This window comes from Eretmochelys imbricata, chromosome 24, assembly GCF_965152235.1.
Source record: "Eretmochelys imbricata isolate rEreImb1 chromosome 24, rEreImb1.hap1, whole genome shotgun sequence".
In the NCBI taxonomy this organism is placed as follows: domain Eukaryota; kingdom Metazoa; phylum Chordata; order Testudines; family Cheloniidae; genus Eretmochelys; species Eretmochelys imbricata.
In genome coordinates, this window is record NC_135595.1 from 1,635,187 (window position 1) to 1,661,751 (window position 26,565).

The following is a 26,565-nucleotide window of genomic DNA, read 5'->3' on the forward strand; positions in this document are numbered from 1 at the left end:
AGGCAGCAGGTTTAAAACGAACAAAAGGAAGTATTTCTTCACACAGCGCACAGTCAACCTGGGGAACTTCTTGCCTGAAGATATTGTGAAGGCCAAGACCATAACAGGGTTTGAAAAAGAACTAGATCAGTTCATGGAGGACAGGTCCATCGATGGCTGTTAGCCAGGATGGGCAGGGATAGTGTCCCTAGCTGCTGTTTGCCAGAAGCTGGGAATGGGTGACAGGATGGATCCCGTGATGATTTCCTGTTCTGTTCACTCCCTCTGGAACACCTGGCATTGGCCACTGTTGGAAGACAGGACACTGGGCTCGATGGACCTTTTGTCTGACCCAGTAGGGCCGTTCTTATCTACCTAGCCTGCCCTGGGGCATGGCCTTCCATAACTGCGCTGGGCTCCTACTGCTACAGAGCATCCAAGCCCCTCCGCCCCCAGCCAGCGGGAAATGAGGCAGGAGGGAGGGAAGAAAGGCCAGCTCCTTTCTACCCCATGTGTACCCCCAGGCTCTTGGGTGAGGTGGTGAAGAGGCAAGGGGCTGGTTAGCTCTGGATCAGGGCCAGCCCCCAACTGCAATAGAAAAATGGACTCCTTGCCGGCAGGGGTACATGCCCAGGGCGTCAGCCCCTACATTTAGGACCAGGGCATAGCTCCTGCTGCAGCAGGGTCCTGAGTCAGGGGCCTGGGGCCCAGCTCCCCCAGTGGGTTCTTGCCCAGTCCCTGGGGCTAGATGGCCCCAGTAGCCCTGCATATGGGGCTGCAGGGGAGAACCCAGTTCCTGGCCATGAGTGCAGGCAGCCCAAACCTTCCAGAGGCTCTGTGGGTCAGCCAGGGGGTGTCTGTCCTGCCTGGGGGAATTGAGGGGTGGGGGAACAAGCACCTGGATTTTGCTCTTGGCCTTTCAGCAGGTGCCCCACTTACCTGCAGGGAGGGTCCTGGGCTTCCCCCTGCTGCCCTGAGCAGGAAGTTAGGGGCTGCTTCTGATGGCAGCTGGGTGGGACTGTGTCTCCCCCTTGCCCCTGGGGGAGGGCTGGGCTGGGCTAGAAGGCTAGCCTTGCCCCCACCACCCCCCTGTGCTCAGGCTATGGGCCTTGTTGACCTCTCCAGAGGGGCTGGAAGACCTGTGATAGGCACACAGGCCCCGTTTGTCTCCCCTGGGCCCGGGGCAGGTAACTGCTGTTACTAGCCGGGGCTGGATGGGACCAGGCCCCGTAACAGATGCATGGCTCACCCCCAAGGACCCCACTTGCTGCCAGGCTCCTTTTTCCATTTTATTTTTAATTTTAACAGTCAAGAAAGAGGGCCAGGCCCTGCGCTCCAGCTCCCACTTGCTGCCCTGGCCCCACTGCCCTCCATCCCAGCCACAGCTGGGGGACACGGTGCTCCTCCCCGGGGCTGGGGAGAGCTATGGGCTGTTAAATGCACCGGCTGGGGGTGCTAGAGGAGCGGTGGGGGGCAGGGGATGGAGGCTGTGAGGGGGTGAAGGCAGGAAGGGTGTGGAGCTAAGGGGCTAGAGCTGAGGTTATTCTAAGCCCAAGCTGGGGCTTTCCCCCTACAGGGGCTGCCTCCTCCCAGCCCTGCCCCATGCAGGGCTCCCATTGCCTAGAGCCCCAGGGGCTCCCCCCAAGTCCTGCACCATTACCTAGAGCCCCAGGGGCAGCAACTGCGTGTTTCAAGCCCTTGAGCCTCTGGATGCAGCGTGTGGGGAGCAGGGGCCAGGTCATGCTCCTGTCTCCATCCTCTGGCAGGGGGAGGTCCTGGCTTGGCTCTGGCCCCGTTCCTGTTCCGGGCGGGCTGAGCAGTAGTGTCTCCGGGCCGGCTGCTCGGCGGTGCCCAGCCCATTAAAGCTTCTGGGGCGGCTCCAGCCCGGCACGTTACACAGACAGACGCGTGGACAGAACCTGCTCATTGGTGCTACCGTTTGTGTCGCGACACATAAGGGCAGCGGCTCCATGGGGCTGGGGATTGGGGCCCCTGAGGGGGGAGCTTGAACATGGGTCACCCTATTGCAGAGCCTCTTCTCCCCCACCCCACTGAGGGGCCCGGTCCTGCTGCTGGGGTGGTAGCTCCAGGGGGGGATCTGGGGCAGGGGCTGGACGAGGGATTTCAAGGCCAGGAGGGATCACAGTGCCTGGCCCACGGCAGAGCTTCCTGGCTGGAGCCCGCTGCCACGGGACACAGCAGCTCCACGGGCATCCGGGCTGCAGGGGGAAGGCCTGGAGTTTGGAGCAGGCCTGGGGCCAGGGGAATCTTTGGCATTTAAGCCCTGGCAGAAGGAGGCAAACACGCTCCCTTCCCCTGGGAGCCTGGCGGGGCCCAGCGCAGCAGCAGTGCTGGGGTGAGGGGGCACAAAGACAGGGCTAACCCCAGCCTGTTCTGGCTGAAGCGGGGGGAACCCACAGGGCAAGGTCTGCTTGAGCCAGCCCCTGCCAGTGAAATGGGCGCCCTGCACCATGCAGTGAGTTATGGTACTAGCAAAAAGCACTAATTAATACTTGGGGGGGGGGGGCTGGTGCCACGTGGACCCTGGCGAGAGAAAGGTGAGAAAGTGGCACAGGAGGGTCTGTCACATGCAGGCGGGGTGGGGGGGTGACAAGCCCGGGCTCGTGGGATTCAGGAGCCCTTTGCAAACAGCAGCCGCTGGCATGCCAGGGCAGAGGCAGCCGCCGGCCCAGCTGCCATGGAGCCGCCGTCTAACAAAGCAAAATCTACATTCATCAGCTGCACCGGCCACCCCCCAGTCAACCCAAAGGGCTTTTGGTCACAGGCCGAGCGGGGCGGCCCAGCCGGCTCGCGCGCACACGACATTTGGGAGCATGGTTTCACTCACACACACGGACGCTTGTTGGCACCGGTGACAGAACCTGCCTTTTCTGCCCGGCCTCGTTGCAGGGCACAGGCCAGACGGAAGCAGACGGACAGACAGCACCGGGGGGCAAGCGCTGGGCCCAGACTGTCAGCCCAAAGGATGGTTCCAAGTGGCTCTGGTGGGGGGAGGGATGTTCTTCCCCCCCTCCCTGCTTCATGCCATGTCCCATGTTTAAAGGGCTGGAAGTGGGACTGGCACCAAGGGGCCTGTGTCATTGCTCCCCCCCCAGCCCCTTCCAGCTGGAGCACTCCGGAGGGGTGGGGGGGCAGACATTATTGCTTTGCCAAGGGGCTGGGGCTCCTGCCTCTGCAGCTCTTTAGTCTTCCTGGGGGGCAGGAGTGGTTCTGTGCCCCCCAGCTGGGCATGCCCTAGTTGCCGGGGACACAGCCCCCCATGGCACTGCCCCTGTGCCTGGCATGGGGGGGGCTGTGCCCACGGGCAGCAGGACAGGAGCCGCCTGTACTGGGAAGACAGGCTGAGGTGCGGGAGGACGGGGGGAGAAAAGAGCTCTGCGGCCTGGTGCCCCAACTCAGTGGTGAGATACAGCCAGGCCGGCCACGGGGGGCCTGATGCCAGCCTCTGTCGGGGGGGCACCGGCTCCTTAAAGCTGCACGTCTGGGGCACAATTTTGGCTTTTGTTTTAAAAAAAAAAAATTTGGATAGAGACAAAAATGGCAAAGCAGCAAAGGGAGTTTTGAATGGGGGGAGGAGGCGGCATTGGGTGCCTGGCTCCCCGCATCGGGGGTGGGGGGTTTGGGCGCCTGGCCTCCCCCCGCACTGGGGGGGGTCACCCTGTGGGATGGTCCCCAGGCCCAGCCACTGGTTCCCATTTGGTTTGGAGCTATTTGGCATCATGGCGCAGGTGCCACCTGGGGGAGGCTGGTAGGACAATTCCTCCCCCCCCCCGTGTATTTTGGCGGGGGGGGGAAATTGTGACAAACTAGGGAGCTGAACCCCCTCTTTCAGAGGGGGAAGCTCAGGGAGATCTGGAGTTTTCCTTGCTTCCCCCCCACCCCCCACCCAGGGCTATGGGTGGAGGAGGGGCCCGGCCCTGTCTCGGCATGGGAGTGGGGGCGGGGGGCAAATCCCCCGCCCACGTGCACTGGGCTGGGGAAAGGCTACAGCCCCCTGCCCGTCGCCCCAGCTCGTTTCACCCCCCCCCCTCGATTTGCCCCAAGGGCCTTTTTGGTACAATGGCCCCTGCACTGGGGGCCTGGGCTGGCGGGGGGGCGGGGCGGTCTGTGGGACACTGCGGGCACTGGGCTGGGCCGGCTCTGCCCCCTGGGGCACCGTCCAGCTGTCCTGAGTGCCGTTCCCGCAGAAGAGGCTGCAATGCGGGGGGGCGGGTTAGCATGGGGAGGGGCACGGCTCATGGGAAAAGCCCAGGGCTTGCAGTGAGGCCTGGGGGGCACCAGCCCCAGACCTCCAGCAGCTGGACCCTCTCAGGCCAGGCACGGGCTAGCCCAGGGAGGGCAGAGCCCTGAGACCCGTGGCCCATGCGAGGGGCCGGGAGGGGCCGGAGGGGGGATGCCGGGCGCTTGGTGTGAGAGAGCGGCCAGCCAGGGACCTCACCGCCTGCGGTAGCCGAACATGAGGAAGAGGAGGCAGAAGATGATGCAGGCCATGCCGATGTGGACGCCCACCACGACGCCGGCCAGCGAGCTCTCCTCCGGCCGACAGTGGCACACGGGGTCAGCGTCTGCAGGGCGGGAAAGCACAGAGCATCCAGACAGCCCCCGGGCCAGGTCCCCCCTGCCCCCCCCACAGCCACAGGGAGCCCAGTCCCCCCTTACCCCACATGACCACTGGTTGCCCATGGGCTGGGTCCCCCTGCCCCGCCATGGCCAGGCCCCCCCAGTTGGCTGCTTCCCGCTGGGGGGGCTTGTTTCTCCCCCAGGCACGCAGCAGGGCAGTGCAGGGCAGAGGGGAACAGACCCAGGAGTCCTGGCTCCCAGCTGCGTGCTGACTTTGGCCCAGCCAGGCCCCCCCCCCCGCCACCCGCCGGCCCCTCACCCAGTGTCTGGCCGCTCCCCTCCAGCCGGACGACCCGCACAGTTCTGTTGCTGTCTCCATTCCCGTTGAAGGCCTGGAGCTGGAGTTCGTAGGGGGCCGAGGGCTCTGTGGGGAAGGAGCCGCAGGGCATGAGCAGGGGGCAGGGGCTGCCTCCCGCAGGGGCACTGGGCTGGCTGGCAGGGCTGGCACCCGGCGAGAGGCCAAACCGGACATGGGGGGTGGGGGAGAGAGCCCTGCTCCGGGGTGGGGCAGTGCCAGGGGTCACCCCAACACAGAAAGAAACCCAGGGGACCCTCACAAAGGGGCCGGGTGGAGGGCATGAGGTGCTCCGGGCTGCATGGAGAGGGACCATGGTGGGGGGCCTCAGGCCTGCAGGGCGGAGGGACTGTGGGGGGCACTGGGCTGCATGGAGGCGGTTGTGGGGTGGGGCACAGGGCTGCGGGGGGAAGGACCATGGGGGGGCACAGAGTTGCATGGAGGGAGCTGTGGGGGGGGGAGACACAGGCCTATGGGGGAGGGACCATGGGGGGCACAGGCCTGCAGGGCAGAGGGGCTGTGGGGGGCACAGGGCTGCATGCAGGGGGTTTGCGGGGGGCACAGGCCTGCGGGGGGGAGAGACACTCACCCAGGTTGCTGTAGACGTAGGAGTTGGCCGTGCTGGCCAGGAGCTGCGGCCCCTCAAAGTGGGGGCTGGGCAGTTTGCGGTGGAAGAGTGTGAAGCCCTCGATCCGGCCTGGCTGGGGGGGCAGCGCCCGGAAGACCTGCACCACGCTGGCGTTGAGCACCTTGGTGAAGAAGCTGGGGGCTGCGGGGACTAAACAGACCATGGGGCTCAGCACCCAGTACTGGGACAGCCCCCCCAGCCCTCAAGGAGGCAGGGAGAGGGAGCTTATTCACAGCTGTTCACCCAGCACAGAAATGCAGCCACCTCTGGGGTGGAACATGGCAGCTGCTGGCTAGCTGCCCAGCATGTTGGGACAGGAGAGGAAGCAGGATCCTATGGCCAGTTGTAGCTGAAGGGGTGTGACGAAGTGGGACTGTTCTTAATGTTTCCTCTGAATAGTGTGGGGGTGCCTCAGTTTCCCCTAAGCAGTTCTTAAGTATCTGGGGGGTGGGGTAAGGTGTATGATCATTGCAGAGCCCTAGAGGGCAGGTGTGTGCAGGGGTCTGGACACAGAGAATGGCCGACACCCTGTTTCCTGGCCACTGATGGCCTGGGCCCTTCCCCCCTGCAAGGTGAGAGCTAAAGGGCTGGAGAACAAAGGAATCCGGTGACCTCCTGGCCCGGGACAGGGACAAAGCCCAGAGGAGGAGGGGGGCTGGGGAGAGTTTCAGTTTGGGGCTGGCTGGGACATAGAGTGAAGGGCAGATGGGGTTGTCTGGCTCACTGCCCCCCAAAATGGACCCTGCTGAGGGGTCCTGTTCTCTGTACCTACAAGCTCTGTGTTAGACCATGTCCCTGTCGTCCAATAAACCCTCTGTTTTACTGGCTGGCTGAGAGTCACGTCTGACTGCGGAGTTGGGGGGCAGGACCCTCTGCCCCCCCCCCAGGACCCCACCTGGGCGGACTGGCTGTGGGAAGCGCAGGGAGGGGCAGAGGAGGCTGAATGCTCCGAGGTCAGACCCAGGAAGGTGGAGCCGGGTGAGCTGTGTGTCCTGCAGACAGGCTGCTCCCAGAGAGGAGACTTCCCCAGGGTCCTGTCTGACTTCGTGGGGAGCAGCTCCAGAGCATCGCCCGGGGACCCCGTGACAAGGGGGGATTCAGTGTGGGAGCAGCCAGACCCCCAACGGTGGGACTAGGCCAGGCATTGGGGTGGGGGGGGGCACCCTGGCCTTTGTGAGCAGGGCTCAGGAACTGGGGTGTAGCGCACCTAGGAAAGGGGGCACCTAGTGGAGCACAGCACCCCCTAGTGCCATACTGTGCCCCCGGTGAGCCCCACCCCCGCGCCCTGCAGCCCAGCACCCCCCAGTGAGCCCCACCCCCGCTCCTCAGCACCTCCAGTGAGCCCCACCCCCTACTGAGCCCCGCTCCCACTCCTCAGCACCCCTTGCTGAGCCCCACCCCCGCCCCCTGCAGCCCAGCGCCCCCGAGGGTCAGGCTGGGGCACTGGGGCAGCTCGGGTTCCCCGGCGGGGGGCCTCTTACTGCTGCCCATTGTGGTGGCCAGGATGGGCTCCGAGGCCTGGCTGGCCCCCAGCGGCGACCAGGCTCGGAGGCGGAGGCGGTAGGGGGTGGCAGGCGCCAGGCCGGTGAAGAGGTGCTGGAAGGTGGTTTTGCTCACGGCCTCCTGCAGCTCCCGGCTGTCGGACTCTGAAACAGGCAGGCCCGAGGGGCTGATGAGCGGCTGCCACGGCCTGGGGGCTGGCAGGGGCTGGGGGCTCACTGCGGGTCAGGCTCAGGACCGGGGGGGGGCACTGGGGTTCACTGGAGGTCATCTCAGGGCATGGAATTGGCGGTGGCTGGGGCGTGCAGCCTGGGGGCTCGGCGGGACGGATGCAGGGTGGGAGGTGGGGGAATGTAACTGGGGGGAGCCCGGGGGGGAGTGAGGCCTTGGGGGGGTGTTTCTGGGGGGCACGGGGTGGGGGGTCAGGGCCGCTCACCTCCCGCCCTGCGGATGTGCAGCACGTAGCCGATGAGCCCCTCAGTCACCTCCGGGGGGGGCTCCTGCCAGGACACCTGGATGGAGGTGGTGGAGAGCGGGGCGGCCTGGACCTCAGGGCCCCACGGAGCCTGCAAAGCACCAGGGGCCGGATTCCACGGCCAGCGCTTCTCAGGCAATGCCCCCAATGGGGCAGGATTGGGCCCTAGCTCCCTGGGCCGCTGGGAGCAGGATCAACCCAGGGTGGGTTTGTTACTCTCCAGTCACACGCACCCCTCCCACCGGCACCTCCATCCCCTCCCCTCCCTCTCTTCCGTCAGTGACCTCCATCCACCCCCTCCAGCGCCATACACAGCCCTGCAGCCAACCCTCCATCCAGCCGCATCTTTCAATCCCTCCATCCAGGACCCACCTACCTGCCTGGCTAGCCCTCCCTCCACCCATGGTCTGCACAGACACCTCCACCCCCTCCTTCCGGCCACCATCTCTACAGCCCGTGGCTAGCTCCCCTCGTCCGCACACCCACCTCCTCACCTGCTCACCATCCCTCCGTCCAGTGCCAGAGATTCCACCCACCCACCCTCGCCCCGGCTCTCCCTAAGTGCCCAGCCCAGCTTCCCCCTTGAGTCACCCCACAGCGCTGAGCGGAGTCTCACGCCCCCCAGGCCTGCCTTGTCAGCCACCTCTGGGGCAGGACCTGGCAGCTGCTTGTACGCTGCACAGCCAGAGAGTGGGACAGGCCAGGAAGTGAAAGATCCTGGCCCAGCCCCACCCTCCGGCCCCCTTCATCCCCTGCATATGCTCTGGCCTGGCTGCCAAGTGGCCCCGGGGCTGAGGCTCCCGCAGCTGCTTAGCCCTGGCTGAAGGGCTGGGCGGGGCGTGACGCTGGGGTAGAGCTGGGCCACAAGAGCAGCAGTTCCAGGGTTTCCAAGTGGGACTCTCCATGCGCCCCTCCCACCCCCCAGCTACCCAAACCTGCCGGCGCTGGAGCCCAAGAGTCGATGCCTGGGGTTCCCACAGACCCACAGCTCAGCCCCACGCTCCGCCCCGACCAGCTGGCCGGGGGCACCAAGGGAAACGTGCCCAGCTCACGCACTGACACACCAAGCACACGGATGCAGTGTCTGCCCATGTGTGGCATGAACATGCACCCCCCCATCGGCGTGTGATGCACACACGTACCTTCGCAGCGTGTGCACCCAATGGGCAGGCCAGACACAACACCCCACGAGCTGACCCAAGGGGTCAGTCACCCCCCCACGCACACGGCATGACACACCTGTGTAATTCATGCAAGTGCACAAAATACACAGGCCACTGCCGTGCCCCCGTCCCCCCAAGTGCAAGCCACAGCTGTGTGCGCAGCACGGACCAGCCTGGAGCGTGTAACAGTTCTGCTCGTGCAATGCACACTCAGGTGCTTCCGTAACGACCAGCTGCACCCTAGCCCCTCCTGGCACCCAAGCAGGCCGGTCCATCTGCCTCAGGCATGGGAAGGAGGCCCTGTAAGGGTGTGCCCCGCCCAGGGGGGTGTTCGCCTCTCCACCCGGCTAATGCCTGGATGAGACCACAGATACTGCTCTCCTCTGGGTGCCTTGCCCTCCGCTGATATGTGGGAGCCATTTCTGAGCCCTGCCCAGCTCCCGGCCTCGCTGGGGCCCTGTGGCAAGGAGTCCCCCAGGCTCTCACTCTGCCACCAGAGACCCGGCTCCTCGGGGGAGGGGCTTGTGGGCCATTCACTGCTGGGCGCAGAGTACGCCGGCCTGTGCTCCGAGTCCCCGGGGCCTTTCACCGTCCCCAGGGCCCATCTCTGCCGCCGTGCCCCCCTTCCGGCTCCACAATCCCTGGGATGCTCTCGACTCTTGCTGGGCAGCCCCTGGCTCCTGTCCCCAGACGCCCGCGCCTGCTCCCGGGGTGGGAGGGGGCAGCACAAAGTTAACTCTTGGTGACAATGGAGCCGAGAGTGGGCGAGGCGGGGGGAGGGGAGGACACGGGGATTTGCCAGCCTGACACCTTGATGGATGCTGCCTTTCAGCCTGGCCTTTGCAACTGTGCTGGGGGCAGGGAGGCCCTGTGGTGGGGCTGGGCCCCAGCCTGGGAAGGGAACAATGGGGCAGGTCAGAGGGTGTGGAGGCAACCTCCATTGTGCTCCTGGCAGGCACAATAGCCCCCACGCCCACCTTGCCCATCTGCCTGGCTGGCCTGGCTCACGTGACCAGCTCACTTGGGGTAAGGTTCCCATGACTCGCCCCATCACTCAAAGGCGCTCGCCCTCCCTCTGATCCATCACCGCCCTGTCCCCTCCCCAACACCCCGGCGCTGCCCCCAGGCTGGGGGGCCCGAGCACCGGCTGAGGATTGTGGGGGGCAGGGGAAGAGGGAGCACAGGTGGGGACTTGGGGCTGCAGCATCCCCCCAATCCAAAGGGGGCTCAGCCAGCACAGACCCCCCATCATTGGGCCACAATGTCTGCCACATCAGACAGGCTGGGGGAGGGGGAAACTAGCCCCCCAGTACAAACACACTGGGAACTATGGGGTGAGAGAAAAAAGTGGGGCCCCCACCCCCACTTTGTCATCTCTCATACCTGCCACCTGAGGGGCTCAAAGCAGCTTAACTAATACCAGCCTCATAAATGTGCCCAGCCCCCCTTTAACCCACTAGACCCCACTCCCCTCCCAGAGTTGGGGATAGAACCCAGGAGTCCTGGCTCCCAGCCCTGCTCTAACTGCTAGACCCCGCTCCCCTCCCAGAGCCCAGGTCCATGGAGGAGTACCGCTCCCCAACTCTGGCTACCTGAGCAGTCCTCGCAGGCCTGGGGGGATCCCCAAACCTAAACCGCAGACAAACAGGCAGCACCCCACTGTCTCTGGGTGAGGGGAGTCCAGCTGGCTTCCAGCCCCCTTTGCCCTCTGCCCTGGGCCCCACACTCTGCCCAGAGCCAGGCAGGCTCCTGCCCTCTGCCCCCAGGTGTCCCCAGACTGGGGATTCAGCCAGAGACAGCATCTCTGGGCGGGGGGTGGGCGCTTGGGGAGGGACCCAGCTGGCTGCCCCACAGCACAGGCTCAGACCTACAGCGCGTGGGGGGCGGGGGGGGCACCTGTTCCCTCTGTCCTAGTGCTGCGCCCCCCCCCCCCGGGGCCCGCAAGGGGTCACCCCCAGCTCACGCGGTTTAAAGCCCCCCCTCGTCTTTTGGGGCTTTCCCACTGGCTGGCCCCAGGCACTAGTGTAGACGGGCCCCTGAGCGCTGGCCAAGGCCCCTGGCGGGGAGCGGCCGGGGCCGAGCCGGGACCGTCCGGCCGGGGTGTGCGGGGAGCGATGCCCCCTGGGGCCCGATCCTGCCCCACAGGCCCCGGGTTCAGATCCCGGCTCGGGGCGGTGAACGGGGGTGAATCCAGCCCCGCCCCCGCAATCGCTGCCCGGCCCCCGGCGGCCCAGTCCCGCGGCTCCCCCCGCCACTCACCGCAGCCCTGGAGCAGCAGCAGCCCGGCCAGGCAGAGCCGCCAGCGGGCCATGGCCCGGCCGGAGGGGGGTCCCGGCCGGAGGGGCTCAGCCCGGGGCCGCGGGGGGCCGGGCCATGGGGACCCGCGCCGGGAAAACTTTCTCCAGCTCGCCGCTGCCGCTTTCCGCGCCGCCTCCGGGTTCGGGTCCGGGTCCGGTTCGGGTTCGGGTCCGGGTCCGGGTTCGGGTTCGGGTTCGGGTTCGGGTTCGGGTTCGGGTCCGGGTCCGGGTCCGGGTCGGGTTCGGTCCGGTCCCCCGACCGCCCTGGCGCCGCGGTAACTTCCCCGCCGGCTGGCGGAGCCGCCCAGCGCCCACGGACCCGCCCGCGGGCCGGCCGGGGGGAACGGGACGGGGGGGGGGGGGCTGGGGAGGGAGCGGCCGCCCAATGGCAGCGCGGCACCAGGTGACGGGCTGGGCTCGCCCTGCCCCCCCCCCGGATCTGCGGGGCTCGGGGTTCGGGGGGGACCCCGGCTGCGCCTCTCACTCGGCACCGGAGCCTGCAGTCCCCGGGGCTGGCGGGGGAGGGGGCCCGGTCCGGTGCCCCCAGCTTGGAGCCGCCCCAGGCTCAGACTCCCCCGGAAGTTTGGGGTGCAGCCAGGGCTGGAGGGGAGCAAACAAACCGCGGAGTGAAGGAGGAGCCTTCCCCGGGAACCCCCCCCCGGCTGCAGAGGGCCTCGGGGTGCAGAGGCGGGCCGCGGGGGCCCGGGATGGGGGGAAGCCAGAGGCTGGGGGTATTTTAGGGACAAACTCGGGACTAACTGTCCGGGGTCGGGGTCCGGAGCCCCCCGATCTCTCCTGCTCTGCTGGAAGCAGGGGCCGGGCGACGTAGAGCAGAGAGGCGGCACAAGGAGTTACTACTGTCTTCGCAGCCGCGAAATTACCCTGCGGAACTCACCGCCACGGGATGCCTCGAAAGCCAAGACTTTAGCAAGATTCGCCCGGCTAGGCCCTTTCTAGTTGTTTGGCTTAAACCAACCAAGGGGCTGGGGGGGCGGGGGCGGAGTAAACACCCCCCACCCCGTGTTCCGGGCGTTAAGCTGATCTCTGTGTTTGGAGAGCCGATGGCGGGGGCCAGCGGCTCCGTCCGCTGGGGGTCCCGTTTCTGGTGGGGATTTAGGGGGGGTGGATCCTCCCTACGGGGCCCCGCTGCAGCCCTGGGGCGCTGGTGAGGGGCGCTGGTGACTGGGCCCAGGCAGGGCCGCTGTCCCAGGTGCTGAAATCTGCCCTGGCCCAGAGAGGTGCTGCTGGGGGGTGGGGGGACCATTCCCCCGCCCCCGCCGCTCCAGGCAGCCAGCGACCCCCAGCCCCACCCGCGCGCTCCCCAGGCCATGGGCCGGCCCAGGGGCTGCTTGGGCCCGGGGGGGTGAAAGAGGCCTGGCCGAGCCCCTCCGTCTGCCCGGCCACCAGCGGCTCCAGGCCGGCTTGCAGGGACCCTGGCCCCAGCTGGGGGCGGGAGGGGGACACACTCAGGCCTAGCTAGGATGTTGGGGGGGCGGAGGCAGGACTCCTGGGTTCTGTCCCTGGCTCTGGGAGGGGGGCGCTCCTGTGGATTTGACACAAATCTCAGAACAAACCCTTGATCCCATCTCAGCTCTGCAGCCAAGGTCCGGCTCCTGCCGGAGTGGGGGGCGTGGGGGGCTGCAGCACCCCGGAAATCAGGCCCGGAGTCAGGATCCCAGAGAGGGAGCCGGGGCGGGGGGGGGCGTTTCTCTCAATGAACCAGGCTCAGGGGGGGAGAGAGGGGAGGGGTCTCCCCCTGTTGGGGCTCGGTCCCATTCAAAGCTGGGCCTGCCCCCCCCGGCGCTCCCCGGCGTCCCCCTCGCCAGCAGCTTCGGCTCAGGGAGCCACTGTCCCGGATCCCCCCCATCCCATCAGCTGCACTCCGAGCCCCGGCGGTTACCCAGGGAGACGGGCCCCCGCCCCTAATCCGCGCCCCATTCACGGTGTCACTTTCGCCAGCGCTTAGCTCCATTCTCCGCGGACAAAGGGGCCCAGGGAGCCGGCGGCGGGGAGGGGGGAGGCTGCCCACCGCCCCCTCGCTCCAGCCCCGCCTCCTCCCTGTGCCCCTCACCCTGGCTTCTGGGCAGCGGGGCGGGGTGTGTGGGGGGAGCTGGATCATCCCCCAGCTCATTAACCCCTCCTCCCTGCCCTACCGGCCGGCGCCGTTTGGGGGTTGGGGGAGCTGCTGGGAGGAGGCCCCAGAGTGGGCTAAAGGACGGGGGGGTCCATGCTGCCCCCCCCGTCCCTGGGGCCCAGGCTGCAGGGCGCCGCCGGGGCCAGTTGGTGAATTTTATTCCTCGGCCCCCCGCACGCCCCACACCGGGAGGATTAGGGGGGCTGCCGAAAGCTGGGGGAGAGGAGGACTCCGCTGCCCCCCCAGACCTCAGAACCGCGCCCCCCATCTCACTGAGTGAGGGGGCTGCCAGGTGTCCCCTGTGCTGGACTCGCCCCCCCCACAGGGGCTTGGAGAACCGGCCCGTCTGGAACTCATGCAATGGGGCGTCGCTGCCTGCCGAGGGGGGAGCTGGGGGGGGGCACCCAGCGGTTATGCCGCAGCTCAGTTGTTCCAACAGCAACAACCCCCCGCCCCCCGCAGGGCCAGGGCGCCCCCAGCCCGCCCCACCTGACACCGGGGTGAGGAGGGAGCCGGGGGGGGGGGGGGGTGTCTCAGGCCAGTAGCTGCGCCAGGCCCCGTCACAACCACGTTCTCCCGCAGCGCCACTGACTGGGACCCCCCCAACCCCGCTAGGCTCCTGGGGGGATTTCTCTGCAGAGACCCCGCACCCCCAAACCTCGCTGCGCTGGAGAAGCAGAAAGAGGGGAACGTGACAGACTCACCCCGACCCACGGTCCCCGCTAGCAAAGCCCTGGGCTCCCCCTACTCTGCCGGTGCCCCTCACTCCCGACCCGCAGCCCCTGCCAGCCCAGCCCTGGGCTCCCCCCCAGCTCTGCCGGTGCCCCTCACTCCCGACCCGCAGCCCCTGCTAGCCCAGCCCTGGGCTCCCCCCCAGCTCTGCCGGTGCCCCTCACTCCCGACCGGCAGCCCCTGCCAGCCCAGCCCTGGGCTCCCCCCCAGCTCTGCCGGTGCCCCTCACTCCCGACCCGCAGCCCCTGCCAGCCCAGCCCTGGGCTCCCCCCCAGCTCTGCCGGTGCCCCTCACTCCCGACCGGCAGCCCCTGCTAGCCCAGCCCTGCCCCCCCCCAGCTCTGCCGGTGCCCCTCACTCCCGACCCGCAGCCCCTGCTAGCCCAGCCCTGCCCCCCCCCCCAGCTCTGCCGGTGCCCCTCACTCCCGACCCGCAGCCCCCGCTAGCCCAGCCCTGGGCTCCCCCCCAGCTCTGCCGGTGCCCCTCACTCCCGACCCGCAGCCCCTGCTAGCCCAGCCCTGCCCCCCCCCAGCTCTGCCGGTGCCCCTCACTCCCGACCCGCAGCCCCTGCCAGCCCAGCCCTGGGCTCCCCCCCAGCTCTGCCGGTGCCCCTCACTCCCGACCGGCAGCCCCTGCTAGCCCAGCCCTGCCCCCCCCCAGCTCTGCCGGTGCCCCTCACTCCCGACCCGCAGCCCCTGCCAGCCCAGCCCTGGGCTCCCCCCCAGCTCTGCCGGTGCCCCTCACTCCCGACCGGCAGCCCCTGCCAGCCCAGCCCTGGGCTCCCCCCCAGCTCTGCCGGTGCCCCTCACTCCCGACCGGCAGCCCCTGCTAGCCCAGCCCTGCCCCCCCCCAGCTCTGCCGGTGCCCCTCACTCCCGACCCGCAGCCCCTGCCAGCCCAGCCCTGCCCCCCCAGCTCTGCCGGTGCCCCTCACTCCCGACCCGCAGCCCCCGCTAGCCCAGCCCTGGTGGGTTTTGCAATGGGCACCAGGGGCTCGGCGGGGCGGCGGGTGGGAGTTTCCCGGGCAGGTTTCAGCCCCGGTTTCTGCCTGAGATTAATTTGACCTGGACCCTGCACCTCCCCCCGCATCAAACCCAACTAAACCAGGGTCCTCGCAAACAGCCTCCGGCGCCCTCTGGTGGGGAAAGTGGGGAACTGCGGCCTCGTGGGGACACTGACCCCCCCCCCAGCCCCCCGCAACTTTCCTTGCAGGAGCCAGGCGGGAGGGGGAGACGCTTCCTCTCTGGCGGGACCCCTAGGAACCAGCCTCTTTTGTTACCCCAGGAGCTGTCACCCCGGCCAAAGGTGCCCCTCACTTCCGATCCGCAGCCCCCTGCCCGCCCCCCCGGACCTGCCAGTGCCCCCACTCCCGACCCACAGCCCCCTGCTATCCCAGACCAAGCAAACCTGACCCCATTTCGCAGTTTGGGTTGAAATCAGGGGATTTACCCAGCCTGGGGCATGGATCCTGGGGATTGTGGGGGTGGGGGCAGCATTTGCATGAGCTGCTCTGTGGGGGCGAGCAGGGACCCCCACCCCAGGCCGCTGAGGCCAGGACAAGGGGCAGATTCCTCTTCCCTTCCTCTGGGGACAGCGAGGCTCATGCCAACAGCTTTAACCTTGGGGCAGGGGGTGGGGTGGAGGTCGTGTCTGCTTCCTCGGCCCCCCCTTCTGCAGCTTCCCCCCCTTGAGGCTTCCACAGTGGAGAGGCCTCTATCTGTCTGGGGCAGGTATGGCCACAGAATATCAGGGTACCTGGCCTAGAGACACCCCCCCTCGAGCCTGCAGGAGTCTGAACAGCTGAGGAGGGTGGCTGGGATGGGGGGCATGCACAGGGGCTAATTTGGGGATGGCCAAGGTCCGGCTGCCACGTGGCTCTGCTCATTCATGTTTCCAGTGGCAGAGAGTTCCACAGGGTGGACCCAGCCAGCAGGCCCAGTGCATATGCAGCGGCTGGGGGAGGGGGCACCTCCATGGAGCCCTAGTGATGCCCAGGCAGGGCCCCGGTTCGTGGGGCCCAGCTTTCGTGTCTAGCAGGCTGCCGGGGAGGAGATTGTGTCCCATGGACAAGGGTGCAACCGACTGCCCAAGCCCAGCCCAGGGCAGATTTAATGTGCAGGCAGGTGCCTGGAACTTGGGGGTGGCCCGATCATGTCCCTGCCTGTCCTGCTGCCACCCGTGGGCGGGCTGGGCACGGAGGGGGGGGTCGCTGGGGACGCTCCAGCTCCCCTCCACCCACTGGTCCAAGGCCGGAGACTGGAGGCCAATGGGGGAGATGCAGGTGCCCGGGATGAGGCTCTGGGCTTGGCCTGGGTCCTGCCTCTGCATCCCCCTTCCCTGGGCAGCCTCTGGAGGGCCCTTAAACTGACCCCCAGGCAGACAAAACCTGCAGAACTGACATACCCTAACCCTACCCAGCCACAGCTGTGGGGTCAGAACACCCAGTGCCAGAGGGAGACATTGGGGGGCAAAGGGGGGCTCCCAGCTCCAGAGGCAAAGGGGGGGGCACGAGAGAGCAACAAGCTTTGTTAAAAATGTTTTATTTGCCAAAAGGTATAAAAAGTACAAACCTCCCCTCCTTGGTACCTCCCACCACCCTGGTCACCTCCCTCCCCAACCCCAAGGCCCCGAGAGCAAAGAACGCCTGGCGAGTCCTTGGACACAAAGCGTCCAGGCTGCGGCCAGGGTCGGTCCCTGCCGGCCCATCTCGCAGTCGGAACAGCCCAGCCAGATCCGGCTGCGGGGAGGCAGCGCTGTTCCCCCAAGGCCCAGCTGGGAGCTCAGCGACCAGCCCGAGGCCACCCCAAGTCACGGTGGAGCCAGGATCTGAATCCAGCTCCCTGGGGTCCCCGCCCAGCGCCCCCCACGCTGTGTGACCCTGCGGCACCCAGGCAGCTCCCTTGCCCCAACACCCCAGGCCGGGAGCCCGTCCGGAGCCGAGATCCTGTGAGGGGAGAGCCGCCCCGAGTGCGGGGAGGGGGGATGGAGGGCACCGCCCAGCAAATCCCAGGCACAGCTCCCAGCCGGCACCCATGGAGCTGCCCTGCTGGAGACAGGCATGGGGGAGCCAGGACGAGACGGCCAAGCTCCCAGCTTCCAGCCTCCTGCGGCAGAGGAGTGGGGTGTGCGCAGGAGGTGGGGGGCTAGGAGGTGAAAAACATGGGGTGCAGTGGGGGCAGGGCGCAGCAGGGGAAAAAATCCTTCCCTGCAGCCACCTGAGCCCTGTTTCCCCCTGTTCCCCACGGGGGCAGGCAGCACCCCAGAGCCCTGGCCCTGGCCAAGCAGCAGCAGGGAGCAAAGCGCCCAGGTGCGGCCAGGGGGGACTACAGCTCCCAACATGCAACGGTGCTGAGCCATGCATGCTGGGACTTGTAGTCTCCCCAGGTGACCCCCAGCCAGAGGGCGCCCGAGGCGGGTGGGGCGAGGGGGGTTATATCCGGACAGCCCCCGAGATGACGCCCTCCCAGAGCCGCGGGGTCAGGGGCACGTAGGCCTCCGAGGCGTCGTCCAGCAGGTACAGCGGGTCTGGGAGGCGCGTGGGGTCGCAGCCCTCGCTGGCCAGACGCACCTTGTGCTGTTTGAAGGTCTGGGTCGTGGCCAGGTGATCCTGCCAGGGAGACGTGCATGTCAGAGCGCGGCTGGGGGCAGGGGGCATTGCTCCTGGCGTGAGATGCACTGCAGGGACGGGGGGGACTGCTGGAGGCAAGGGGGGTCAGAGCTCCCGGGTGCGAGTGCCAGAGGCTGGGGGCTCCCGCTGGCTGACACCCCCCTGGCCTGGATTCCTGGGTCTTTGCTCAGGTCCTTTAAGCTGCCAGAATCCCCCCCATACAGCTTCACCTGGCCCAAGCTGCTGTGCTTGGTGCCCTGGGGGGCGGGGGGCGCTCTGGCAATTCGGGGGGGAGGGGCAGTTGCTATGTGTTGTCTGGGGCTTTAATGAGGTGACCCCTGCAGCTCCACCTGGATTTAGGATGTTTGTCACTTCCTGTCCCAAAGAGCCCTCATGCCCACCCCAGAGGCAGCCGCATCTTGCCCCAGGGGTGCCATTTCCGAGCTTTTGACAGGGAGGCCGGTGGTGTTTGAACTCCCCCCGCCATGGTCCTGGTGCCCAGCGGGCATTACCTGCACTCTCAGGAAGCGGGGGCGGGCGTAGGGGGGCAGAAACTCCACCACGTGGCTGTACAGCCGGGCCCCATCCAGCTCACAGCCTGGCCGCAGGACAATGGCAGCCATCCCAGCCCGGCCCTCGTACCCTGGGGGAGAAATGAACATTGGTGTGTGCGGGGTGGGAGGGGGGCAGAAGGGACAGAACCTCCCTGCCCCGATATTCTCCCACTGGGCTCCAGGAGGCAGCTGTACCCCCCCCCAGCTTCCCGTTTTCCTGGGGAGCCCCTGGCAACAGCCTGCAGGGGAGGGGGCAGTGGGGGAAAGGGGAACCCAGCTGGGGGGGGGTACCTGGCACAGCGACCCCGTAGACATTGACTTCCTGCAGCGAGTCCAGCGCGGCCAGAGCCTCGGCCACCTCCGTCGTCGCCACGTTCTCACCCTTCCACCTGGGGGCAAGCGCAGCCTGAGCGGGGCAGAGCCAGAGCCCCCGACCCCGGGGCGCCCCCGCTGGGGGGACTGGGAGAAGCACCTGGATCCTGCCAGCTCAGGTTCTGGGCCCACCCGGGTCAGGCCCCTGCGCACGAGGCCGAACCCAGCAGCCCCGTCAGGCCCCAGAGGGACAAACACCAGCGGCTCCGGGCCCTGCCCTCTGGGGCGCTGGGTTCGAAGGGCTCCCCAAACTGCACAGGGGGTGCGTGCACCAGGAGGGGGCTCTCTGGACAGGGTGGGGCTGGATCCTTGAGGGAGGGTCTCTGGATGGCGCAGGAGGGCTCTCTGGGGGGTACCTGTAGGTGTCCCCGGTACGGTCCCGGAAATACACGAACTGGGCAGCGTCGTGGACCATGAGGTCGCCCGTGTTGAAGTAGGCGTCTCCCGCGGTGAAGACCCCGTGCAGCACCTTGTGCTCCGAGAGCTCCCTGCCGCCCGCGTAGCCCAGGAAGGGGTTCTGGGGCGTCACCGGCGCGATCAGCAGCCCCGTCTCGCCTGTTGGGGGCAGTGGTGAGCAGGGGCCTCAGCTGGCCGGTCCCCCCCTCCGGCCAGCCCCTGCCACTCACCTGGGCTGACACGCTGGCACCACCCGGCCGCGTCCCGCACCGGCGCCCCCCGCAGCACGTCGTAGCGCACCAGCTCGAAGGGGGAGAAGAGCTGAAAGGGGTGCAGAGAGTCAGAGACCCCCCCCATGCCCTGCCGGTGCCCCTCACTCCCGACCCGCAGCCCCCTGCCCTGCCGGCGCCCCTCACTCCGAATCCGCAGCCCCCAGCCCTGCTGGTGCCCCTCACTCCGGACCCGCAGCCCCCCGCCACTGACCCCCTAGCCCTGCTGGTGCCCCTCACTCCCGACCCGCAGCCCCAGCCCTGCCGGTGCCCCTCACTCCCGACCCGCAGCCCCCCGCCACTGCCCCCCTAGCCCTGCTGGTGCCCCTCACTCCCGACCCGCAGCCCCAGCCCTGCCGGTGCCCCTCACTCCCGACCCGCAGCCCCCCGCCCTGCCGGTGCCCCTCACTCCTGACCCGCAGCCCCCCGCCACTGCCCCCCTAGCCCTGCCGGTGCCCCTCACTCCCGACCCGCAGCCCCCCGCCCTGCCGGTGCCCCTCACTCCGGACCCACAGCCCCTGCCCAGCGATGGCCCTGCCCTGCTCACCTTGTAGAGGAAGCTGCCGCGCCCCACAGCCCCCAGGGTGCTGGTGTAGTTGAAGAAGGTGATGTTGCCCTCGGTCATGCCGTAGGTCTCCACGATGCGGATGTTGCCGAAGCGCTGCAGGAATTCCCGCCAGACGTCGGGCCGCAGCCCACTGCCCACGGCCAGGTGCAGGCTGTGATTCCGCTCCCCTTCTCTCTGGGGCGGGGGTGGGGGGCTCTGGTTCAGCGAGGGGATCGTCCCCCCCCCAGACCAGAGGTTAATGCAGGATCTTAACCTGTTCAGTAACCCTGGCTCCCAGCCCCCCCTGCTCTAACCTCTGGAGCCCACCCCCCTCCCAGAGCTGGGGACAGAACCCAGGCATCCTGGCAGAACCCAGGCATCCTGGCTCCCAGCCCTGCTGCCAGCACAGGGTCTGTTCCTGGCCCTGTCGCTACCAGGCCTCCATTTCCCCCGTCTGCCCCAGTGGGCAGGAGGGTTTGTGCTCGTATGGTGCCCGCAGCTCTGGGCATCCTGCTGGCCCTGTGCTGACCAGCTGCCCCCTCCCACCCCAAGGCTGGGGCGCCTCAGGCCGTGCTCGGGGGTCAGAACCGTTAAGAAGGGGGCATCCAGGAGGGAACTGGGTACAAATCCCAGCAGGGGCCCCGATCCTTGGCACCGCGTGGTCTCCCAGCTCCTGGCGCTGACCTTGGGCTGGTTGACAAGGTAGCGACACAGCTCCCCGATGTACTGGAACACCGTCACCCCGTAGTGCTGGCAGTCGCCCCAGAACTGGCTGGCTGAGAACTTCCTCTTCAGCACACATGTGGCACCTGGCAGGGAGAGCGCCGTCAGAGAGCTGCCCCGGGGCCCTGGCTCACCACGGGCCAGGTACCAACCCTCCCCACTCAGGCCACGGTGACACCGGGCCAAGGCAGCGTGCCTACTGGTTAGAGCCAAGACTCCTGGGCTCTGTCTCCAGCTCTGGGAGGGGAGTGGACTCCAGTGGGGTAGGGCAGGGGGAGGGGCTGGGAACCAGGACTCCTGGGTTCTGTCCCAGCCTCTCTCCATGTCCATATCCTGCCTTGCTGGCGAGGAGCCCAGCGCCCTGGGACAGGCAAAGCGTCACTGTTGCCACTATGGTGATCTGCGGGGCTGGTGCCCGGCGGGTCCCAAGGCAGCCAGGGATGGACACGCTCAGCTCAGTGGCCTTGTTTCTAACGGCTGCAGCACCGTTCCCCTGGCCCAGATGGGCCCCCGCAGTCTCAGGGGCCCCCCTTCCTGCTGGAATATGGGCCTCAAAAGCTTAAGAACATCTGAGCGGCCAGACTGAGTCAGACCAATGGTCCAGCTGCCCCGTGCCCAGTCTTCCGCCAGCGGCCGGTGCCGGGCGCTTCAGAGGGACGAAGAGACCGGGCCAAGTCTTGAGTGACTCATCATCGCCTGTCACCCGGACCCAGCTTCTGGCAGTCGGAGGTTTAGGGACACCCGGAGCAGGGGGCCGCACCCCTGAACAGCCACTGATGGACGTATCCTCCATGACCTTCTCATTCTTTTTTGAACCCAGTTATACTTTTGGCCTTTACAACATCCCCTGGCGATGAGTTCCACAGGTTAACTGTGTGCTGTCTGAAGAAGTATTTCATGTGTGTTTTAAACCCGCTGCCTGTTAATTTCTTCGGGTGACCCCTGGTTCTTGTGTTATGTGAAGGGGTAAATAACACTTCCCTAGTCACTGTCTCCAGCCCAGGCATGATTTTATAGACCTCTAGCATATCCCCCCCTTCGCCGGCTCTTTTCTGAGCTGGACAGTCCCAGCTTGACTCATCTCTGCTCAGATGGAAGCTGCTCCAGCCCCCTGAGCATGGTGTTGACCTGCTTGGCACTTTTTCCAATTCTAACACATCTTCGTGGAGATGGGCCGACCAGACCCACAGGCTGTGTTCATGGTGTGGGTGGCCCAGGGATTTCTATAGTGGCATTGGGATATTTTCCGACTTATTTATCTGTCTCTTTCCCAACTGCTCCTAACACCGTTCGCGTCCCTGCTCAGGGAGCTACGCAGCTCCGGCACCTCTCTCCTGCGGGGGAACAGCTCATCAGACCCCCTCACCGGGTATGGACAGTTGGGATTATTTTCCCCTTGGTGCCAAGCCCCCCACCACCCCCAGGGGAAGCCCAGACCCAGACAGGTCCCCTCCTGCCCTGCTCACCGATCCCGATGCAGCCGACGATGCCCAGCAGGGAGCCCGACATGTGGTACAGGGGCAGAGCCACGTAGATCACGTCCTTGCTGGAGGCCCCCACCAGGCGGTAGAAGCCAAGGCACATGATGGACTTGTGGTGGCTGATGCGGGCAGCCTTGGGCAGCCCTGTGGTGGGGGGAGACAGGGATCACTCCATGCCCCAGGCCCCAGCCCAGGCTCCTGGCTCCCCGGTGCCCAACCCACAGGGGAGTGGGGTCAGGTCAGCGCCCCCCCAGCTGCTCCGGGTGAGTCCCCACAGATGGGCCCCCTCAAGCTGGGCATGCCCCCCGGCTTCCCACCCTGAGGGATGCCCCACAGTTGTTGCTCCCCTCAGGCCCTGCTCAGCAGCTGGCCTGAGCCCCGATGGCACTGAGTGGTCTGCATTTAAACTGCCCCATCCCCCCACAGCTGCAGAGCCAGGGGCCCCGAAGCCCCCCCCGCCGTCCCCATTGTTCATCCCGGCCCCACGGCCACCTGATGCCAAGGAGCTCCCCAGATGCACAGAGAAGCCAGAGCAGGGATCCCTGCATCGGGGCACGGAGCGGGCACAGACTGCCCCCGGGCCCCTGAACCGGGCCCTGCTCCTGCAACCTCAGGGCTTGGGAAGGGGCAGAGTCTGCAAGCACCAGAGAGCACCAGGCTGACCCTTTCCCCCCCCGCCCACGCTGTGGATGCCCCTCACTCTGGCCCACAGCCCCTGCCCTGCAGGGAGCCCTGGGCCTGGGGGCAGCGGTGGGGCCCCACCTGTGGTGCCCGAGGTGAAGATGTAGAGGCAGGTGTCCATCATGTCCCTGGGCGTGGATAAGTCTGGGGGCACCGGCTCTTCGGATGCCTCCTCCACCAGCTCCTGCAGGCTGGTAACCCCCGGCGGGCAGGGGCCCGGGCCCCACACCCACACCACAACGCCCAGCTCCTGCAGGGTGGGCAGCAGGGGCTCCACAGAGTCACACAGATCTGCGGGGAGGGGGAGAGCATGAGCTCCGGGGCAGGGCCATCCGTTTGCCCTGGGGTGTAGCTGCCAGACGGCCAGAGCCCGGTGCCAAAGTCATGGCCGGCTGGCGCTGCCCGAGATGGGGCCTCCTTCATCCCACCCAATGGCTGGAGCAGACACCACACAGGGCAGCAGACAATGCCCGATTCACAGGCCAGGGGCCCTGCCCCGTGGCTGGGGTGAGACCCCCGCCCTCTGCGGTGCCCCGTCGTTAAGGGGAAAGGAGAGTAATGAGCCATGGGGGGAGGGCCGGAAAATGGCAGTGACGGATGGACGGAGACGGACCCAGACGTGGGAAGGGATGGGCCGTCTCCCAAGGGCGAGGAGAGAGGCTGTGCTCGGAGCTGTATGCCAGGGACGAGGGGCTGGGCGGGCAAGGGGGACCAGAGCCCACCAGCAGGGCAGGGGCCAGCGTGCCAGGCCAGGCCGGAGCAGGGTTAGCTCAGTGGGACAAAGGCTTCTCCCCTCTAAACTCTCCGTCCCCGCGGTCTCCGCCCCGCTGGCACGCTGCAGGCCGAAGGGCATCACTGATTTGCACCGGCTGCGGATTTGGCCCAGGCCCAGCTCAGGGCTAGATCCGGCCATTCCTGACCCGAGGGCAGTGGGTTCGGGATCCTGTCTGGCCCCAGCAACGGAGCCGCGTGTTTCTCGTGAGCTCCCCAGCGTGGGTTCAGCTCCAGGCCACGCAGCGTCCGCGCCTGGCTGAGCCGTGGCAGGATTTGCCCCTGCAAATCCGCCCCGCAGAGGATGCCAAATTGTCACCAATTAAATCATCATTAAAGCCCTGGAGCGGTAGCAATTACTGCGATGACTTCCAGCTCGTTAGGCAACGCCAGAGGGTGGCTCGGGCCAAGCGCCATGTTGCTGCGTTAATTACAGTTATTCAAGTTGTCGGTGTGAACCGAGCTGGGGGGGTCTGGGCTGCTCCCGGGTGGGGCAGGGCTCTGCAGAGGGGCGATACAATCGCGGAGTTAACACGGCTCCTGGCCCAGCTCCAATGCCAGGAGGGTGCCCTGATTTCAGACCCAGATGCCAGGCGACCCCCAGGGATACCCCCACTCTGCCTACGCCGAGACCCGGCCCCACAGCAAACACCGCACGACTCTGCCCTGCCCCAGCCGGATCATCCTAAAGCCCCACACCTGGCACGTCCTGGTTGGGCCCCCCAGGCACCGAATTCCCCTCAAAGCCAGCTCCCCTCCCCCATCCCTGCTCCCTGCACAGAGCGCCCTGCGTCACAGGGACAGGAGCACTAACGAACCCATCTGGGCTGTGGGACGCCAGCGACCCACAGCAGCCCCAGCCCCAGCCCCAGCCCGGCCAGCGCTCGGGACCTGCTCTGTGCTGGGCCCAGGCAGCCGTGGGTCCAAGGAGCCAGACTGCGGATCCACCCACTTGGGGCTCTCGGCTTTAAGGAAGTCAAACAACGTGGCTGGGGCTCATCTTCCTGGAAAAACTTCCTACTGCCACAGCACAGCGGCTGGCGGGGGAAGGGTGGGGCACGTGGGGGGAGGGGCACACGGGAGAACTTCCCTCAAACTTCTTTGAAAAGGTTCTTCCAGCCCAGCCTGGCGAAGAGTTTGCAGAAGTGGCATTAACGAGAGCCTGGCTCTGCCCAGGCCTGAGCAGAGCCATGGTCAAGTCCTGGGTTTATAGCAAGGCAACACGAGAGGCGTCAGCCCGGATCAGGGCCCTGTCCGGCCAGGCCGAGCTGCGGGGCCCCGGGGGAGGTTGCAGGGCCCTGTCGGGCTGGGTGCTGCTCAGACAGAGCCAGTGCCCGTCCCCCGCGGCACGGCGACTTTGCAAACATGGCACCACAGAGGCCCTGGCCCTATCGACGCAGTGCAGACACCGGGCCCCAGACCCTGGGCCCCTGCCCATGGTGACCAGCGAGGAGGTTGCCTCTGTAGCCGGGGCCTTTGGGGAGCCAGGGACACGAGAGACCTGCCTGCCCGACTGGGCAATGCCAGGAGCACCTGGCCCCACAGGAGCTGGGGCTTTCAGAGCCATGCCAAGGAGCCACCTCAGGGGCTCAGTTCCCAGCCAGCCCAGGGGCAGCAGCGCCCACAGGAGCTTTAATGCCAAGGTTTCAGGCCAAGGGTTTCACACGGGCCTTGTGGTTTCGGGGCCCAGGTAGGGAGGCTGCACAGGGAGCGGCGTTGACTCCACTTGGGAGCCCAAAGCCCCTGCCGAAAGCGCTGGCTGGAGACCCTGCCTGCTCCGCCTCTCAGGCCCAGCCCCAGCCCCAGCGGTGCGGGGCTCATGGGGGTCCCTGCAGAGTCACGGGCCTTGCCTGTCCCCCCTTCGGTACCAAAACCGTCTACAGCAGGAGTCAAGTGTCGTGGCACTGAGAGGACCCCAGAGCACCCAGCATTCGCCCTCATTTGGGGTGAGATTTCCAAGGGCCAAGCACCCAGCCCCTGCCTGGCACCCAGCGGATACAAAGCACCCAGCCCCTGCCTGGCACCCAGAGGATACAAAGCACCCAGCCCCTGCCTGGCACCCAGCGGGTACAAAGCACCCAGCCCCTGCCTGGCACCCAGCGGATACAAAGCACCCAGCCCCTGCCTGGCACCCAGCGGATACAAAGCACCCAACACGTCCCCGGCACCCAGTGGGCACCTGCTGGCCCCATGCTGGGCTCTCTCCAAAACCTGGCCCCAACTACGTCCCATGTTCAGGGCTCTGGGGCTGACCGGCTGGGCGGGTGGGGAAGAGCCAGTCCAGTCCCCAGCCGGGCCACAGGGTGCAGAGGTAGCTGCCCAGGGGCCCGCAGTTGGTCACAGCAGGAAGCCGGGTCCTGTGGCAAGGGTCGGGGTGGGCAGCTTTTTGCTCCCTTGCTCCCCATAACACCCAGACCGGGCAGGGTGTCCCGTCCCACCATGATCCTTTGGGTGAGGCTAGTTTATCAAGTGACCTCTGGGACGCCCCCCAGAGAACCACAATCCACCCCTCCCCCCCCACGCCTGGTTCCTCCATCTCCCGCCTCCGTCCCCCAGGTCCCCCCCGCGCGCCCCCCGGGCTCCCCCTTACCCCCCGCCGCGCGCCCCCCGGGCCGCCCTCCTCGCGCGCCCCCCGGGCTCCCCCTTACCCCCCGCCTCTGTCCCCCGGGCCGCCCCCCCCGGGCTCCCCCTTACCCCCCGCCTCCGTCCCCCGGGCCGCCCCCCGGGCTCCCCCTTACCCCCCGCCGCGCGCCCCCCGGGCCGCCCCCCCCGGGCTCCCCCTTACCCCCCGCCGCGCGCCCCCCGCGCCCGCACTCACCGCGCGCCACCAGCAGCGCCCGCGCCCCGCAGCCCCGCAGACAGTGCAGCAGCGCCCCGCGGCGCAGGCCGGTGCCCAGGAAGGCGGGCACGGCCCCCAGCCGGGCCAGCCCCAGCCAGGCCCACACGAAGCCGGGCTCGTTGCCCACCAGCAGCGCCACGGTCTGGCCGGGCAGCAGGGGCCCCCCGGGGCCGCGCCAGGCGCGCAGCGCGTTCGCCACCCGCCGGCTCGCCCGCTCCGCCTGCCCGTAGCTGAAGCTCCGCGCCTCGAAGCGCAGGAAGAGCCGCTGCGGGGCCGCCCGCGCCAGGCTGGCGAAGCGCTGGGCCAGGCTGCAGCCCGCCGCGCCCCGCAGCACCCGGCGCCGGCAGCGCAGCGCCCGCAGCAGGAACCGCGCGTCCGCCCACAGGTGCGGCCAGAGCCGCCGCTGCAGCCAGAGGAGCGCGGCCGCCGCCGCCGCCGCCCCGGCCAGGTACATGCCGCCGCCGGAGCCGGGCTGGGGCTGGC

At 67.5% G+C, this 26,565-nt stretch overlaps 1 protein-coding gene across 1 annotated transcript; it reads right to left on the reverse strand.

The window, feature by feature from the left end:
• Window positions 1-16,474: 16,474 nt before the first annotated feature.
• Window positions 16,475-26,536, reverse strand: SLC27A3 (solute carrier family 27 member 3). The gene is given in 11 exon segments (XM_077841074.1): window positions 16,475-17,083; window positions 17,086-17,269; window positions 17,271-17,449; window positions 18,295-18,392; window positions 18,732-18,930; window positions 19,002-19,092; window positions 19,588-19,782; window positions 20,272-20,396; window positions 21,777-21,935; window positions 22,554-22,763; window positions 26,062-26,536. Coding segments are annotated over 11 exon segments (2,013 nt in total). The 3' UTR covers window positions 16,475-16,985.
• Between the last annotated feature and the right edge of the window lie 29 nt (window positions 26,537-26,565).